This window comes from Callorhinchus milii, unplaced genomic scaffold, assembly GCF_018977255.1.
Source record: "Callorhinchus milii isolate IMCB2004 unplaced genomic scaffold, IMCB_Cmil_1.0 Scaffold3, whole genome shotgun sequence".
In the NCBI taxonomy this organism is placed as follows: Eukaryota; Metazoa; Chordata; class Chondrichthyes; order Chimaeriformes; family Callorhinchidae; genus Callorhinchus; species Callorhinchus milii.
Window position 1 is genome coordinate 89539064 of NW_024704744.1, and position 17188 is coordinate 89556251.

The 17188-nt window shown below is 42.6% G+C and overlaps 1 protein-coding gene across 3 annotated transcripts; it reads left to right on the top strand.

Annotated features, from left to right (window-relative positions):
* Positions 1-442: 442 nt before the first annotated feature.
* Positions 443-14481, top strand: agt (angiotensinogen (serpin peptidase inhibitor, clade A, member 8)). Of its 3 annotated transcripts, NM_001292744.1 has the most exon segments (6): positions 540-558; positions 949-1745; positions 5306-5564; positions 6778-6925; positions 9128-9329; positions 14289-14481. In NM_001292744.1, coding segments are annotated over 4 exon segments (1386 nt in total). In that variant the 5' UTR covers positions 540-558; positions 949-958; the 3' UTR covers positions 9320-9329; positions 14289-14481.
* The last annotated feature ends 2707 nt before the right edge of the window (positions 14482-17188 follow it).

Sequence of the window (17188 nt, forward strand, 5' to 3'; positions counted from 1 at the left end):
CACCACCACCTGGAGCCTGAATTTAGTTTTGGCCCTGCAGCTTAGGAAGGTTAAACTCACCCTTAAACAGCACATATTCACCAGAATTATATCGGGGATAAAAGGGTTGAATTATGAAGATGGGTTGCATAAATGTGGTTTGTATTGCCTGGAGCTCAGAAGGTTGAGAGGTGATCTTATCTCTAGGGTAGGGTAGCTACACAGAAACTATTTCCTCTGGTGGGGGAATCCAGAACAAGGGGGCATCATCTCAAAGTTAGAGCTAAGTCATTTAGGAGTGAAATCAGGAAGTAATTTTTTCACATACAGTGGGGTAGTGAAATCTGGAACTCTCTCCCCCAAAAGGTTTTGGATGCTGGATCCATTCACACGTTTCAAATAAGCAAAAAAGATAACAAAAAGAAAGATTTAAAAAAAAACGTAAGCAAAAAAATCTGGCCTTTCGTGGGTAATGAGCTAGTGAATAATTAACTCACCCTTTTTTGGATCACTGCTGCATTGCTTTAAAGCGAGTGGCTTGCGAGCTCTGTGAAACAGTATCCAGTACATAACAACTTGGTAAGTTTAACTTGTTACCCGGATTTCAAATAACTGGATATGAATAACTTCTAGATGTTTTTAATTAGTAATATGGTGAATAATTATAATAATCCTTGCATTTGATATAACGCCTCACCTTACCGTGTCGTTGCGCACAGCAATTTTACACAATTCAGCTACTACACCCCAAACTTCTGGGACTCACAGCCTCTATCCCACACCTCGCTGCTCTTTATCTATTTTGAAATACCATGTTAAGACCTACGTCTTCATCTGCACCTGCTGTCACCTCCCCCTCCCTTTCTTGCCTGCTCAGCATCCAATAGCATCTCAGTGCAGCGCTCCAAGACGCTATCCTGCATGCAGGACTCTGTATAAATGCAAGTTGTTCTTTGTTGTTGTCTTCAGCTGTTGAAGAATGAAGTGGGCTCTCTGTTTCCTCTGCCTGGGAATGCACGTTGCCCTGATCAGGTCAAACCGACCCCACATTCATCCTTTTCTCCTCATGTACGTCAATAAAACCCAGTCTGATGACCAAGTCAACAACAAGACATTCCTGCCACCTTTGGCCGAGTTTCTCAAACTTCAAGCTCGGATGGTGCCTGACTCTGGATCCAGTGATGATGAAGACCAGGCTCACCCAAAGACCAAGCAGATCTGGCTCAAGGAAAGAAACACAAAGTTGCAGGCTGTAGCCATATCACAAACTGAAAACACCGTTGTCTTACTCAATCATGCTTTTCCCCCAAACAGATGTGCCGACTTGGTGCTTTCCCCCTTGCAGATCTACAGCAGCCTGGCGGCACTCTCTCTGGGCGCCGCAAATGCCACCGCTCAGATATTTCACGACATCCTGGGTTTCACAAGCAGCAGCCAAGTGACCACCGCAAATCTGAGGGAGAAAGACGCAAGCGTTCGGCAACTGAACGACTTTCTCCTCTCGTGGCTACCAGGACGCTATCTGTCCACCAGAAATTGGATCTTTGTCCAAAGGGATATCAAGGTCCTGGAATCATTTGCTGTGAACGCCAAAGAGTTTTACAATGTTAACTTGCTCGCTATTGATTTCACTCACACACCTCTTGCGGAACAGCTAATAAACAGATACATGCACAACGCAAGTGGGGGGGGCAGAGTCAAGGATCCAGTAATTGGCCTCAGCCCTACTGCAACAATGATGTCTGCAAGCTACATGGAGTTCAAAGGTAACTCTGGTTTATACTTTAGTGACCCTGGGATCAGAAATGGGAATGCTTACCTGCTGTATTTAAAAAGCGGAAGCTTCTGTCTTCCAATTCAGGTTTCTACCCAGTCAGGAAGCAGTAGGAATGTCGTAAATTATAGACAGGTACATTTGGTATTTTGGGGGTGGTTTAGATAATATTTAATCATTGCATTTGATATAATAATACTAATAATAATCCTTGCATTTGATATAACAATAACAACAAAATTACATTTGTATAACGCCTTTCATGCCGGGAGATGTATATAGTGCCTTATCACATCTTTGAGACGTCTCAATAGTGACTTAACTCATCTTTGAGATATCTCAAAATGCTTCACAGGATTGACTGTAAACTGTAGTGACTGAGTATTTTGTGGGCCAATACGGAAACCAATTTATACACAGCAACATTCCACAACAGCCATGAGTCACTAATATGTCAGCCAGGATACCAGGAGAAAGAAACTCCCTTCTCTTTTACATTAGTGCCACAGGATCTTTAACATCCCCCTCAACAGGCACAGACTGGACCTCGGTTCAATGTATCATCTGAAGGACCTTACCTCCAACAATGCAGTGCTCCCCCAGCATTGCATTGGAACGTCAGTCAAAACTATATGGGTATCTAACAACAACAAGAACAAATTACATTTGTATACGACCTATCACGGCAAGAGGATGTCCCAAAGCGCTGGACAGTCAGTGGTTGGGATCAGGAGGGGTGGAGGGCGGGGAGGATAGGGGTAGGAGGGTGACCAAAGGCATGGTCGAAGAGGAGGGTCTTGAGACGGGTCTGAAGGAGGCAAAGGAAGGGGCAAGGCAGAGGGACTGTGGGATGGAGTTCCAGAGGCCCACCCGCCCGCCAATGGTGGAGCGGGCAAGGAAGGGGACGTGAAGCAGGCTGGAGCCCGCTGAGCGGAGGGAACGGATAGGTTGGTAGGGGTTAGGAGTTCATGAAGGTAGTGAGGAGCAAGACCATGGAGGACTTTGAAGGTGAGGACCAGGATCTTGAACTGTATCCTCTGTGTGATGGAAAGCCAGTGGAGTCGGGCGAGGCTGGGTGTGATAACGTCACGGAGCCTGGTGCGGGAGAGAAATGTGGAAGTTGACCCCATGTCTATGGACGATGTCACCAAGAAGGAGCATGTAGAGGGAGCAAGGAGGGGACCAAGGACAGAGCCTGAGGGGCGCCACATGTAATGGTACAGGGACTGGAGGAGAGGCCATTAGTGGAAACAAAGTGGAGACGGTGGGAGAGGTAGGATTGAAATCGAGCAAGGGCAGATCCATGAAGATTGAGCTGAGAGGAGAGGCAGTGGAGGAGGATAGAGTCAACATTGTCGAAGGCAGCAGAAAGATCGAGGAGGATAAGGAGGCAGAGAGAGCCCTGGTCATAGATGGACAGAATGTCGTCCCAGTGTGAGGCTCGAACCCACAAGCTTCTTTTTATCTATCTGAGCATTTGCTGACCTTATACTTTGCTTATTTTGCTGCAAAGATCTCTTTCTTTCAACAAGCAGCCTTTGTCTGACACAATAGAATCTAAGTTACATTCACACAGATCCTTTCATGTTAAGAGGATGTCTCAAAGTGCTTCACACTGCTGGCTGGGCACCTGAGCTGGGGTGGAGTCAAAGGAGTGGAGAGAGATGACCGAAAGCGCAGTCAGAGATATGTTTGAAAGAGGAAGGATGGAGTGAGTCAGAGGAAAGAGTCCTTGACATATCCCTGTTATTCATTTCCACTTACTTCCCATTTACTCGAAAAACCCCCACAAAGATCCAGCTGCAGAAGGAAGCAATTGGATTCATTGTGCAACTAATTGGACAATTACTCCACCAACTAAGTTATCTATCCAAATCCCAATTCCCTGCTCTTTCCTTCTACCCTCTAATCCCATTTCAAAACATGGTTCTGTCTAATTTCCTTTTAAATGCTCCAGTGTGGTCTTTTCCGACAGCCTCTCCTCACAACTCATTGTTGGGGGTGGTATGTGATGGTCTCGGAGCGAGGCCAAGCTCAACAATGAAGAATTGGCTGTTGACGACTATTCTGGAGTTGTTGGTCAAGTTGCTTCATGTCTCTGGCCTATCGACTCCATAATCAGTGGACAAGCTTTTATCCCTTCTGCCACTGTTCTCAGGAAATCCATCCTTTCCTCCCGCCGACTCCCTTCCTCCCTCCCCACATTCAAGGCTCGCCTCAAGACGTAACAGTTTGATTAGGCTTTTGGTCATATCCCACCCCCACCCCCACCAACTTCAGCACCCCGCAACACCCCCCCCCCAGAATTATTACCCCTGGAAAGCGATCGATTGACCATATCCGGCACTTTGAATATCTCCACAGTCTTACCGCTCAAGTCCCACTTGATTTGTTCCGCCATCAATGACTGAGTCATCAGTAAGTTCCTACTTACTGCTAGGTAAACAGAGGCATTTGGAGAAGGAAAATTTGCCTAAGGTTTTGCCTTACCCGGGAATTGAACCCAGGTCCTCTTGCTTGCGAGGCGAGTACTCTAACCACTAATCTACAGGACTCCACAAATGGGACTGAACATGCTTTGAATTGCTCGTTCAAAGCACCAGCACAGACACAATAGGCCGAATGGCCATCTTCTGTTCTGTCCATTTCTGTGTTTCCACACAAGTAATTGGGACAAGACCAGATTGGGGCAAACAGCCAGGTGAGACTATGTCAAAATCTGATCCTTGGCTGGACTCCGCGACCCGAGATTCTTTGGCCCAGGATTCCATGCTGGCCTCCAACCTCAACCTCATCATGCTACGTTGGCTACCAGTGCCTCAGAGGATTGAGTTTAAGATCCATGTCCATGGTCCTATCTTATCGCTCAAGTCGCACTTGCTTTTTATTTTGCCCACAAAATATACAGTCAATTCATTTTACAAGTATATCCTGTGAAACGCTTTGAGATGTCTCAAAGAAGTGATAAGGTGCTATTTCAAATGCAAGGATTATTATTATAATATTATTATGCTTTGCTCCGCCATCGATGATTAAACCCCCTTGACCATGCCTTTGGCCAACATCGTTGTGACAAACTTATCTCGCTCACTCAGCCGTAAGATTTGTCAAGTGCTCTGAGACGCCAAAAGTCCCCGTATAGTTTATCTGTTGCTGCTTCGTCCCTGTGCCTCTGACTGGAGTCTGCAAAGCAAATGACTATAGTTACTGTTTGTGGGACACTGCTGTCTGCAAACTGACTCCACATTTCAGCCAAAATACACAATCACTGCAGTATATCCTGTGAAGCGCTTTGAGACATCCCAACGACCTAATAATGCACTATGTCAAATGCAAGGATTATTATCCTTCCGATGTGAATGAGGGTGCTGTGTTCACAGAATGCTTCTCCAGGAAATAGAATGGTTTGGGTGGCATCCACATTGGGCTGATCTTTGTGAGTAAAGTGCAGGCTTCGATCAACCCTTCGATGAATCCCTTTCTCTTTCCATCTTCACTGTATGATTCTATCCTTTACTCTGTTCCTTTTATCTCCTTCTTGTTCTTCTTCAGGAAAATGGAAAAAAGCATTTGAATCTCACACGACGGAATTGCAAGATTTCTTCATTGAAGAAGATAGAAGAATACGAGTCCCTACCATGTCACAAGCCGGTTGGTTCCAGGGAATAGTTGCTCACGAATACACGGCCATTAAACTCCCAATGGCTGGATCAACAAGCATGACCATTGTGCAACCAGTCAAGGTGGACCTGATGCAGAAGATTCACAGAAAGCTTCCCATTCGCACCATTTTTGAACAGCTTCAATCTAGGTGCTTCAAGCATTTTTAATTAATTGTGAATTTCAGAATCAATTTTTGTTTTGAGCAGCCAAACAAAGCAGTCCAACATACATGGAAACATATAATTAGGCAGCGTCTCCCAACCTATTGTGGAGTCCTTTAGTATCCTGTAGCGCAAATGAGAGCGCCTGGGTTCGATTCTCGAGCAGGATGAAACCTTAGGCAGCAGTAAGTAGGAATCCAGTTGTTAGTTAACTGGTGGATCACTAACTAGGGTAATAATCCCTCAAAATAAAAATAATAATAATTTGGTCACTCAATCCACGACTGTTTGTGGGACACTATTGTGTGTAATTAACTACTGCGTTTCGCCCACAAAGTGTACAGTATATTCTGTGAAGCGCTTTGATGTCTTGAATATGTGATTTGGAGCTATGTCAAATGCAAGGAATAATATTGTTATTATTATATTGGCTAACCAATACGCAGATTCTCTTCCCTAAGGGCTGGATACTGCTCACCTAAACCATGTTTTAGTCGAGGTTGGCAGGAGCCAAGGCATGGCACTTTAGAGTATAAATTGGGGGCACTCCTGGCGTTTAACCAGATATATACACATAAACTTGCAGCAAGTGTCCTGCTCTTTGCCTCCCTAACACAATCCAGGCTGATGCTCCAGTGCAGTGCTGATCACAGAAGCTGTATGTTCAGAGGTGCCGTTCTTTGCATAAGATGTTTCACTGACATCTGTCTGTGCCTGTTCAGGTGGATGTTAAAGGTCCCATTCGAAAAGGGAAAGAAGTTTCTCCTAGTGTCCTGGCCAACAATGCCCTGGATAAAATTCCTCATTCACTTCATGGCTTTACTTGAGACGTTGCTTTGCGCAAATTGACTGCCGTATTGACCTATAGTCATTTGATATAGCAGCTATCGCATCATCAAGCTATCTCAAAGCGCTTCAAGGATTTTACTGTGAAGTGTGGTGACTGTATTTTGTAATCGAACACAGGCACCTAATTTGTGCAAAGCAATGTCCCATAAACAGCCATGACCAATTTTATTTGGGGGATTGTTGACCAAAATACACTTGATAGTACATGCCATGAAGCACTTTGTCCACCTGACATGAAAAGCGCTTTATCAAATGTAGAAATTGTTATTTAGTATTATTCCCTCGTCACCTGTCAATGTGATCTTATGGTTTCCTATTTAAACTTGGGAATATGAATGTTCTCTGTTGCAGATTTGTCAAAGTGTCTTTACCCAAGTTCAAACTGGATACGACTTACAACATAAAAGATATTTTCCTTAGGATGAAAGGCCCAGATGCATTTAGCAGTGAAGCTGATTTCTCAAGATTAAGCAATGATGGAAGACTGAAACCCGACAAGGTAAGAAGTATACGGCCTGGTAAACGCAACAATTGGAATAACAGACAAATGTTTACTATTTTTAGTGGTCTTTGCTGAAGTGAGTTGTATCACTTGAACTGCACTCCTTGCATTTGCTATAGCATCTTAAAACATTGTCAAAACATCTCAAAGTGCTCCACAGGATAAATCCAAGTATAGTAAGTATAGTAACTATGTCTTTTGTGGGTGAACATGGCAGCGAATTTGCTCACAGCAATGTCCCCCTGTCAGCCTTGAAGTGAGTGAACAATTGTATCTGGAGATTGTCGGCCAGGACACTGGAAGAGAGAAACTCCCTTCTCTTTTCGAGTAGTGCTGCAGGACCTCTTAACATTCCACCTGAACAGGCACAGACAGGATCTTGGTTTAAAGTTTAATTCAAAGGACAGAACCTCTGACAATACAACTCTCCCTCCAGCACGGTACTGGAACGTCAGGGCTGAACTGTGAGCTCAAAGTCTCCAGCATGGATCTTGAACCCGTAACCTTCTGACTCATAGGCAAGAGTGCTAGCGACTGAGAGGGGCTGACACACTTGGAAGATAATGAAATTATGTTCTAACAAACCCATTTAGGGATTCATTGACAAGTGGTGCTTGGGGACTGGAGAAGAGTGAATGTAAGTCAAATAACAGCAAAAGTGGACAAAGAGCTAACACTGAGAACTACAGGTCATTGGTTTTGATATCTATTGATGAGGAGATATTGGCTAACATTCTGAAGGAGAAAATAATGAATCATCTGAGAGAATTAGACTCTAAGTCAGAAGAAGGAAGGTGAACAAACAATTCTGATAATTATTTGACACGGCACAGTATGTTGAGCAAACTGCTGCATCAGCAAATACAAGAGAGAATTAGATATAAATAATACTTGATTTGATATAGCGCCTTATCATGTCTTCAAGACGTCTCAAAGTGCTTCACAGAATATATTGTAAAGTGGATTGACTGTGTATTTTGTGGGCAAAACACAGCAATCAATTGCGCACAGCGGTGTCCCACAAACAGTCGTGGGTTGAGTGACCAATTTATCATTGTGGTTCAGAATGTGAGATAGTGCTTGCAGGTGGTGTGCTACAGGCCATGAATTTAAAATCCATCACAGTTCTTCCAGATTGTAACATCATGTGAAACCCTTGATTAGATTACAATCTCCTAGGTAATTAGTGTTCTAGGTAAACACAAATAAACCATTCATTAGATTACAGCCTGTACATCACCCACACCTACCACTGTTCTCCATGTTCTTTGTTTTTCCCATCTTCAGAATATTCAACAGAATATCTATAGTCAGTTCATGCCAGTGACCAGTGTTCCACAACGATCAGTCCTAAACCCCATCTCTACACAGTATGTATAAATGGCCTCAAGGTAGAAATAGAAGGGAACAAAGATGACAATAGCTAGTAATTTATAATTCATGTACCAGGAACATAAATAAATTCATAAATACATGCAGTTTCCCGATCTTCAAATTATCTTTGCACTTTAATTTGAACATTGACATGAATCAGCTTTATATCTGCCAATCTCTTGGGGTTTTCTTTCCTTCCCAAGAGCTTCTGTTTTTTTATTGTCGACAAAAAAGAATTGCAAAAACTTGATTGATTCACATCAAATTGTAGAAGAAAGTCCTGTAGCATAGTGGTTAGAGCACTCACCTCGCAAACAAGAGAACCTGGGTTCGATTCCCGGGAAGAACGAAATATTGGGCAAGTTTACTTATTCCAAATGCCTGTTTATCTAGCAGTAAGTAGGAAACACAGTTGTTAGTTGATTTGGCCGATCGCTTTCCTTTGGTAATAATCCAAAATATAAATAAATAAATTTAAAAAACTATTTGGTCACTCGATCCACTTTATGTAGACTGTTTGTGGGACACTGCTATGCGCAATTGACTACCGCGTTTGCCTACAGAATATATAGTCAGTTAACTTTACAGTATATTCTGTGAAGCGCTTTGAGATGTCTCAACGATGTGATAAGGTGCTACATCAAATGCAAGGATTATTATTATTAGTAGTAGTAGAAGAAGAGTCCAGGACAAGGAACCCATCTGAGAACCAGCTTGACACTTTAATAGGACAAGGGTCTGATGGATATTTAGAAAGGTTGAGATCAAAGAGTTTTCTTTATCACTGTGATCTTGTAATCATTACATTTCTCTCTGTTTTCAAAGGTTATAAACAACATCAATTTTGAACTAACTGAGGACTGGGAAGAACCAGTGGCTCAAGGCAATGTTCAATTCAACAACGCCACAGAAATCAAGATAAACAGGCCGTTCCTCTTTCACGTTTATGATGATGTTTCAAACACACTGCTGTTCGTGGGCAGAGTAAAAAACCTTACTGAATATGATCAGAACTGATTGATGTTAGGTAACGATACCCCGAATGAAAGGTTACTCACTCGGGCTGCTGTTTTTTTGAGGAGATGTATGTATTTGGATCTCAGTGAGTATTGCTACTAAAAGTAACATATTGGTGAGTAAATGGGTGGGGGAGTGGGGAGCCATTAATTTTTTAAAAAAGAACCATCCAATGAATATTGCAAGTGGAAACCTCCAAGTGGGTACCTCACACATTAACTCGATGTGAATTCTAAGACAAGACACAGTTTTCAGTACAAACAGATCAAGGTGCTAGAAAAGGTTGATTTTAATATAGTTTGTAAGAAGAGCAATAGAAGAATTAATAGTGAATATATACATATATATGTGTATATCAATACCCATATATGCTTAGGGGTAGGAAACAGGGGAGAAAGAAACTGTTTTACTAACGTTTTAGGAATTGGCAGAATAAGCCATCCTGGTTCTGAAAGGCCAACGATCAGTCAGTTGTGATGGTGAGAGAAGGCATGGAACAGGCTTCAAGAAGTGCCCAAGAAATCTGCAATCCATGTGGGCACGTCAGTACAGCTGCTCAGTATTCAGTGAAAACATGCCGATCGCATTATCTACCAGACAGAGACAGGCTCCGGCCTTGGAATGGAGAATCAAGATGTCCTGTGTTGAAGAATAATGAGCAAGCTGCTTTGTCTCAAAAGGGTCTGTTTATCTAGCAGATATGGATACAAGGATATGCAAGGGTCGAATAAGTTGGGTACATACTAAGATGCATGATTGGAAAAGAAGGGGGCAAGATCCCTAGGGGAAAAGGTATAACTATCCTGACTTTAGGCAAGTAAGGCAGCAGATCCAGCCAGACAAAGAGGGCAGCCGAACCGTCGGAGAGAAGGTGTGCTGAAACCATTGCAACTGACTGACTGCTCCAAAACTGGTAGTATAAGTTCTGTTATTTGTAGTGGCAGTATTATTTTACTAGTTTTGTACATGTTACTTTGATTAATAAATCTCTATTACACCTTAATTGGATTGTCGGGTCATTATTCGAACCTTGGGATCGGAAATCCTAACAAATTAGCCACCATGAAGGGATCTGACAAGTGATAGAGATTTTTTTTTGTCATCAGTAACTAAGAAAGGCTGGGGGCCAACAGAAAGGGATATTGACTCAGGGAGTCACAAGAAAAAAATACTTGGCGAAGTTTTGTGTTGTTCAATAAGACTTAGGAAGTCTTGATTGGAGTGTTGGTTCAGGGAACCACCAGAGAAAACTCGGCGAAGTTTTTGGGCTGTCTTGTTGAAGTGTCAACTCGGGGAGTCGTGAGGATAAGACTCGGGAAGTCTTGGCTGATGTATTGGTTTGGGGAACCACAAGAGACAAACTCAGGGAGTTTGAATTTAAACATAGGCTTGGGGAGACCTACAAGAACAGGATTCAAGAGAAAGTCAGGATAAAAAGTAAAACTCAGGGAGATTTTACAAGCGTAAATCTAGGGAGATTTATGAAATAGAAGACTCAGGGAGTCCGAGATAAAAATTCGGGGAGTTTTTTTAATCAAAGGATAAAAACTCAGGGAGAGTTTTTCTGTTGTGTTTAGTTAAAATGGATAAATCCAAAGAGATGAACACGAGAGAAGCATTTAAAAAGTGGTTGCAAAAATACGAGAAAGACTTATGCAAAAACGCAGGCTAGAAGTTCGATCATTTAGAAATGGAACATCCAGGGGTCACCAAAACCTTTGAACAGGGAGTGACATGGATAGAGGATCAGGTAGCCAGGGAGAAATAAAAACAGGAGGAAGGAGTTGCAGATCTTTAGTCAAGTACGTTATGTGGAGAGGATGTTTGGGAACCCAGGAAAACTTAAAGAAATGGAAAATTAGTTAAAAGGAGAGAGAGTTATACAATATAAAATAAGACAGTTGGGCATTGTGGTGGACAGCCAGCAAGGAGCGGTGAATTTAGCCAATGCCGAACAGTGTAGCAATGAAGAGAATAAATGGCTGGTGAAGCAACTTATGACCGAAAATAAAGAGTTAAAAGAAAAGTTAGAAGATGCGAGGGAAGGAATGCATGAATTTGTAGAACAGACTAAAGGAAAGGAATGTGACCATCGACAATGTCAAATAGAAATACAAGGATTAAAACAAAAACTTAAGGGAAGACAGGCGATGGTAGAGGCAGTAACAAGAGGCAACGATTATGCAAAGGTGGAAGATATAGATTGGAGGGATCTTAATGAAGAGGCCTGTGATTATCATAGGAAGAAAGAGTGCGGTCCATTGCAGGGAGGAATCCAGATTGGGTCGAAATTACAGACATGAAGGGATATAAAAATCAATTTCTCCAAAAATTGTTACCATCTATTAAAATGGTCCTAGGAGTATTGGTTAATCCACGCATTGGTTGGGATGAAATTATGGAGAGGATCAAAACTGCCCCACTGGCATGTTGGAGGTTAAAAAAGAACCACAATTGGTCCATGAGGTAGGACAGAGTCCAATGAATAACTACAGTAGAGGGGGCAATTGGCGAGGACAGAATAGATCTTATGGACGTAACAATCGTGCCGGAGGCTGAGGTTATTATGTGCCAAGAACCGGTGGATGTGGTCAAGGTATCGGATATAATTCAGGGGGGAATCAACAACCTGAAGGAGGTCAATATTTTACTTGTGGCCAGAACGAGCATTGGGCAAAAGAATGTCCGAGTTGGACACAGGGTGGTAACCAATCGACAGAACAGTTACAGGCTCAGATAGATCAACCTCAGGATGTTGTGCAGAAAATGGGGGCATTTGCTGCTACCAGACAAATTCCAGGGGGCGGCTCGATTTGCCAAGTGGCTGAAGTAAATTCCCCCGCCCCGTGTCCGCTATTATTAACCCTCCAGCAGACGACTGGAGGTGGTCCTCCAATTAGTAAAACCTCCAGTTCCTTACCCTTAAAAGCTACTGTAAAAATACAGGCAGCTATGGCCAGGGAATCTTGACAGGGGATCCTGTGGCACATGCACAGTGTCCCAAAAAGGTGCAGCAGTTGGAGGAACAACTTAAATGTAAAAGAGTGATGTCAGGAGAAACTAAACATGAATCTGAGAAGTTTAACTCAGAACGGGATGAAGCAAGAAAAGAAATTGATAGAATTAAACATGAGAAAGATGAAGAAGTAGACAGACTTAAAGCACAAGTAGCAGCCGTAGTGGAGGAAAAAAACTGAAGAAGTGCAGAACAAGGGTTCACTGCAAGGTTTAAAAGACAACACTGGACAAATTAATTCTGCAGGAAAAAGAACTGCAAAAGGTAAAGGGATAAACTCAAATCCAGTGACAAAACCACCAATACCGAAGGATTGTAAAGATGAAACTAAGAAACGTAATAAAGAGTCAAATTTGGAAGAAAGATTAGGACAAACGGTTACATCTGAATTGAAAGAATGCACTGATTGTGCAATGTGAACCTGTCAATCATTCTCCATACAAAATGGTCAATTAAGCATTAGGCGTGATTAGCAGCAGTTACCTGGGCATTACACCACTTAATAATAATAATAATAACAATAATCCTTGCATTTGATATAGTACCATATCATGTCATTGAGACATCTCAAATCTCTTCACAGAATATACTCTAAAATGAATTGACTATATTTTGCAGGCGAAACACGGCAGCCAATTGCACACAGCAGTGTCCCACAAACAGTTATGGATTGAATGACCAAATTAAAAGTATAGAATCTTACAACACAAAAGGAGGCCATTTGGCTCATCGTGCCTGTGCCGGCTCTTTGAAAGAGCTACCAGCTAGTCCCACTCTCCCGCTCTTAAGCACAACTTTGCTTTTTAAATACCAATCCAATTCCCTATTGAAAGCTACCATCAAATCTGCTTCCACTACCGTTACAGGCAGTGCATTCCAGATTGTAACAACTTTATTCTAGACCATAATATCTCTTATTATTATTTTAAATATAGCCCATTATGGTGAATTATTTTTTTGGGGAGCAATAATTACCCCTGGAAAGCAATCCGCCAATCGATTAAATAATGAGGTTCCTACTTACTCCTAGGTAAACAGAGGTGTATGGAGTAAGGAAATTTGCCTAACATTTCGTCCTGCCTGGGAATTGAATCCGGGTCCTTTCGCTTGTGAGGCAAGTGCACTTACCACTATGCTAAGGGACTCCACTTAGCCACCTGTAGATGGGAAAATGGAAAACTGAATGAGAAATTGGCCCTTATAGTGAAGCAAAGCTTGAGTTTAATTTTAGTTTCAGAGCCTTGCTGGTGACAGTTATTATCATTTGTGATTCTACCATCAACAGTTGGTCTAATCAAAAAAATCCACTCAATTGAATGGATTTAAATTGAAATAAGGAGCAGAGCTGGACAATTGCACTTCATTGCTTATGCTCTGATGTGCACACCCCAGTTTCAGTCTCACAACGACTGACACATGAGCAAATCCATCACCATGCTGAAGCACATGCTTTAGCGTGAGTCAAGGCACAGGGCCCCCAAAGTGCGCAAATTCGGATAACTCTTGGAGTTTAACCAGGTAAAACCACACAGTTTACCATTGAGGGCACTCCAGCAGCTTGTCCATCTAGGACCACCGTTGTTGCTTTAAATGGAGTCCTGCAGCTCAGTGGTTAGAACACTTGCCTCACAAGCGAGAAGACCTGGATACAATTCACGGACAGAGCGAAACCTTAGATAAGTTTCCTTACTCTACACTCCTCTGTTTACCTAACAGTAAGTAGGAACCCCGTTGTTGGCAGATTATTTTCCGGGGGTAATAATCCTGCCAAAAAATAAACAAATAATAATAATTTGATCATTCAATCCATGACTGCTGTGTGCAATTGGCTGCCGCATTTTTCCCACAAAATATACAGTCACTACACTTTACACTACATTCTATGAAGCGTGTTGGGAAGTCTCGATGACGTGATAAGGCGCTACATCAAATGCAAAGATTATTATTATTCAGTTTACAGGGTTAAGTGGAGCTGAGTGAGAAAAATATCTGCCTGCATTGAGGACGTAGCTGTCATGTTTGGTAAAGTAGCTGACCTGGAGAAAGGTTGGACAAGCTGAACTAACATCCACGAGAACAATTGTTTTTAAAAAATAACCAATATCAATGTACGTGTATTTCAGTATCATTAAAAATTCATATGGCTCATTTTAGTCTCTTAAATCATTAGTTCTTTTAAATTGCTGTATTTCTCTTGTTTACTGAGATTGATGACGTTTTATGGCCACTTTTCAAGAATGAAGAGATTCATAATACTTATTTTTATCAACATCCTTTAAGGGAAAGATATCTGAGGTTCACAATTCTGTCAATCTCGGTCATATACATGACAGAGATCTGGATCAATTCCAAGGTTTGGCCATGTATTTCTGTGGTTTCCAGGTTCATCATGAGGGCTTCCAGAATGTGTATTCCAGTTCCAACATCCATGTCAGGGTCAACACTGAGCCTATCCCTCTGGAAATGGGGAGTAAGACTGCCCATTGCCACCCACCCTGTTCGATGTGTTCATCAATGACCTGTTAGTTTGCATCGAGGAGGAAGCACTTGGTGTATCTGTTTCTCACTGATAGGATTGTGGCTTCTGTTTGTAGGTGATATTGTGCTGTTCTCGGACTCACCTGGGGACCTTCTGCTCTACAATCTTGAACACTTAGCCAATCGGTGCTCTGAAAGGTGTAATCCTGGTTTTGCACAGCTCAGGAGAAGACATCGAGGAAATTGATTGGAAGATACAAGGGGCATCAGTCCCAATTGTCCATTCTCATCAGTCCCTCAGAGTAGTGGAGGACACCAATTTTAAGATGATGCCCCCCCTTGTTCTGGATTCCCCCACCAGAGTAAATAGTTTCCCTGTACCTACCCAATCAAGTCCCTTTATTATTTTGAAAACCTCAATCAGATCACCCCTCAACCTTCTAAACTCCAGGGAATACAAACCATCTTTATAATAATAATAATCCTTGTATGATATAGTGTCTTATCAAGTCTTTGAGATGTCTCAAAGTGCTTCACAATTTTACAGTTATTGGTGCTCAACCTATGTGTAAAGGAGCGGGTTGTTTTTTGTGACTCGGTAAAAGGGTGCCACACGCAAAGCAGCTAACAAGGGCTGGACCTCAATCAGGCTTGTTTGGCGGTACAGCCTTCCAGAACTGACAATATGTCATCCACCTGAAACGTTAACTCACTTTCCTCTCCCATAGATTCTGCTTGACCTGCTGGGTGTTCCCAGCAACTTCAGTTGTCAACACATACCTTTTTAACTAAGCTTTTGGTCATCTCTTCCACCCTTACCCCTTGATTCCCAACCCTAGCTCAGGTACCCAGCCGACAGTGTTAAGCACTTTGAGATGTCCTCCATGAAAGGTGCTGTACAAGTGCATATTGTACTCTGCTGGCTGGCCAGAGATAATAATATTAATCCTTGCATTTAATGTAGTGCCTTATCATATCTTTGAGGTGTCTCAAAGCGCTTCACAGAATATATTGTAAAGTGTAGTCACTGTATATTTTGTGGGTGAAATGTGGCAGCCAATTGTACCCAGCAGTATCCCACAAACAGTCATGGATTGAGTGACCAAATTAGAATCAGAGAATCGTAGTTTGAGTGACCACATTTTTTTTTAAAGGATTATTAGCCCTGGAAAAGTGATCCGCCAATCTCCTACCAACTGGGTTCCTACATACTGCTAGGTAAACAGAGGTGTGTGGAGTAAGGAAATTGACCTAATGTTTTGCCCTACCTGGGAATTGAACCAAAATACTCTTGCTTGCGAGTAATCAATATACTGCAGGATTCCACCACAGAAGATGTTAAACCGAGGGCCCATCTGTGCCTGATCAGGTGGACATTAAAGATCCTACAGCTGGCCAATAATCCCCCAAATAAAATTAGTCACTCACTTCATGGCTAGTTGTGGGACACTGTTGTGTGCAAATTGGCTGCCGCGTTTGCCCACAATACACAGTGACAGCATTTGACATTGAATCCTGTGAAGTACTTCAAAACAGTCAGGAATCCGCACCGAGCTGATGGTTTGGATCAGAAGGGGTGGGAAGGGGAGGGGTAAGAGGGTGACTGAACACGCGGTCGAAGATGAGGGTCTTGAGATGGGTCTTGAAGGAGGCAACGGCGGGAACGAGGCCGAGGGACTGTGGGATGGAGTTCCCGAGGGTGGGGGCAGAGAGGTTGAAGGTTTGCCTGCCAATGGATAGGTTGGTAGGAGGTTAGGAGGTCACAGAGGTAGGGAAGAGCAAGGCCGTGGAGGGCTTTGAAGGTGAGGACCAGGATCTTGAACTATATCCTCTGTGTGATGGGAAGTCAGTGGAGTCGAGGAAGGATGGGGTTGATAGGTTCACGGTGCCTGGTGCAGGAGAGGACACGAGCTGCAGAGTTCTGGATGATCTGCAGCCTGTTGAGGGAAGAGCTGGGAAGGCCAACGAGCAGAGAGCTTGTGTAGTTGAGCCTGGATGTTATAAACGCATGGATGAGGGTCTCGGCAATTGCAGGAGTTTCAGCCTCATTATTCATACAATAATCTACTGTTAATGAAGACAATTTCCTCTGAGACACGTTACACCTGCTCTGAATTGAATGGTTAAAGTAGCAGGCATGTCACATTGCAATGGGGATACCCTATACCGTATATTTCAAGCATCCTGGTACGCTAACCTGCTATTTAAATGCAAGTTGTTATTGAAGTTGTTGTTGTATCATGTCTGTACTTGGATCTTTTTGTTCCCCATATATATTAATGACCTGGATTTGCAGAGCTATATAAGATAATAATAATCTTTCCATTTGATATAGCACCTTATTACATCATCGAGACGTTTCAAAGCATTTCATA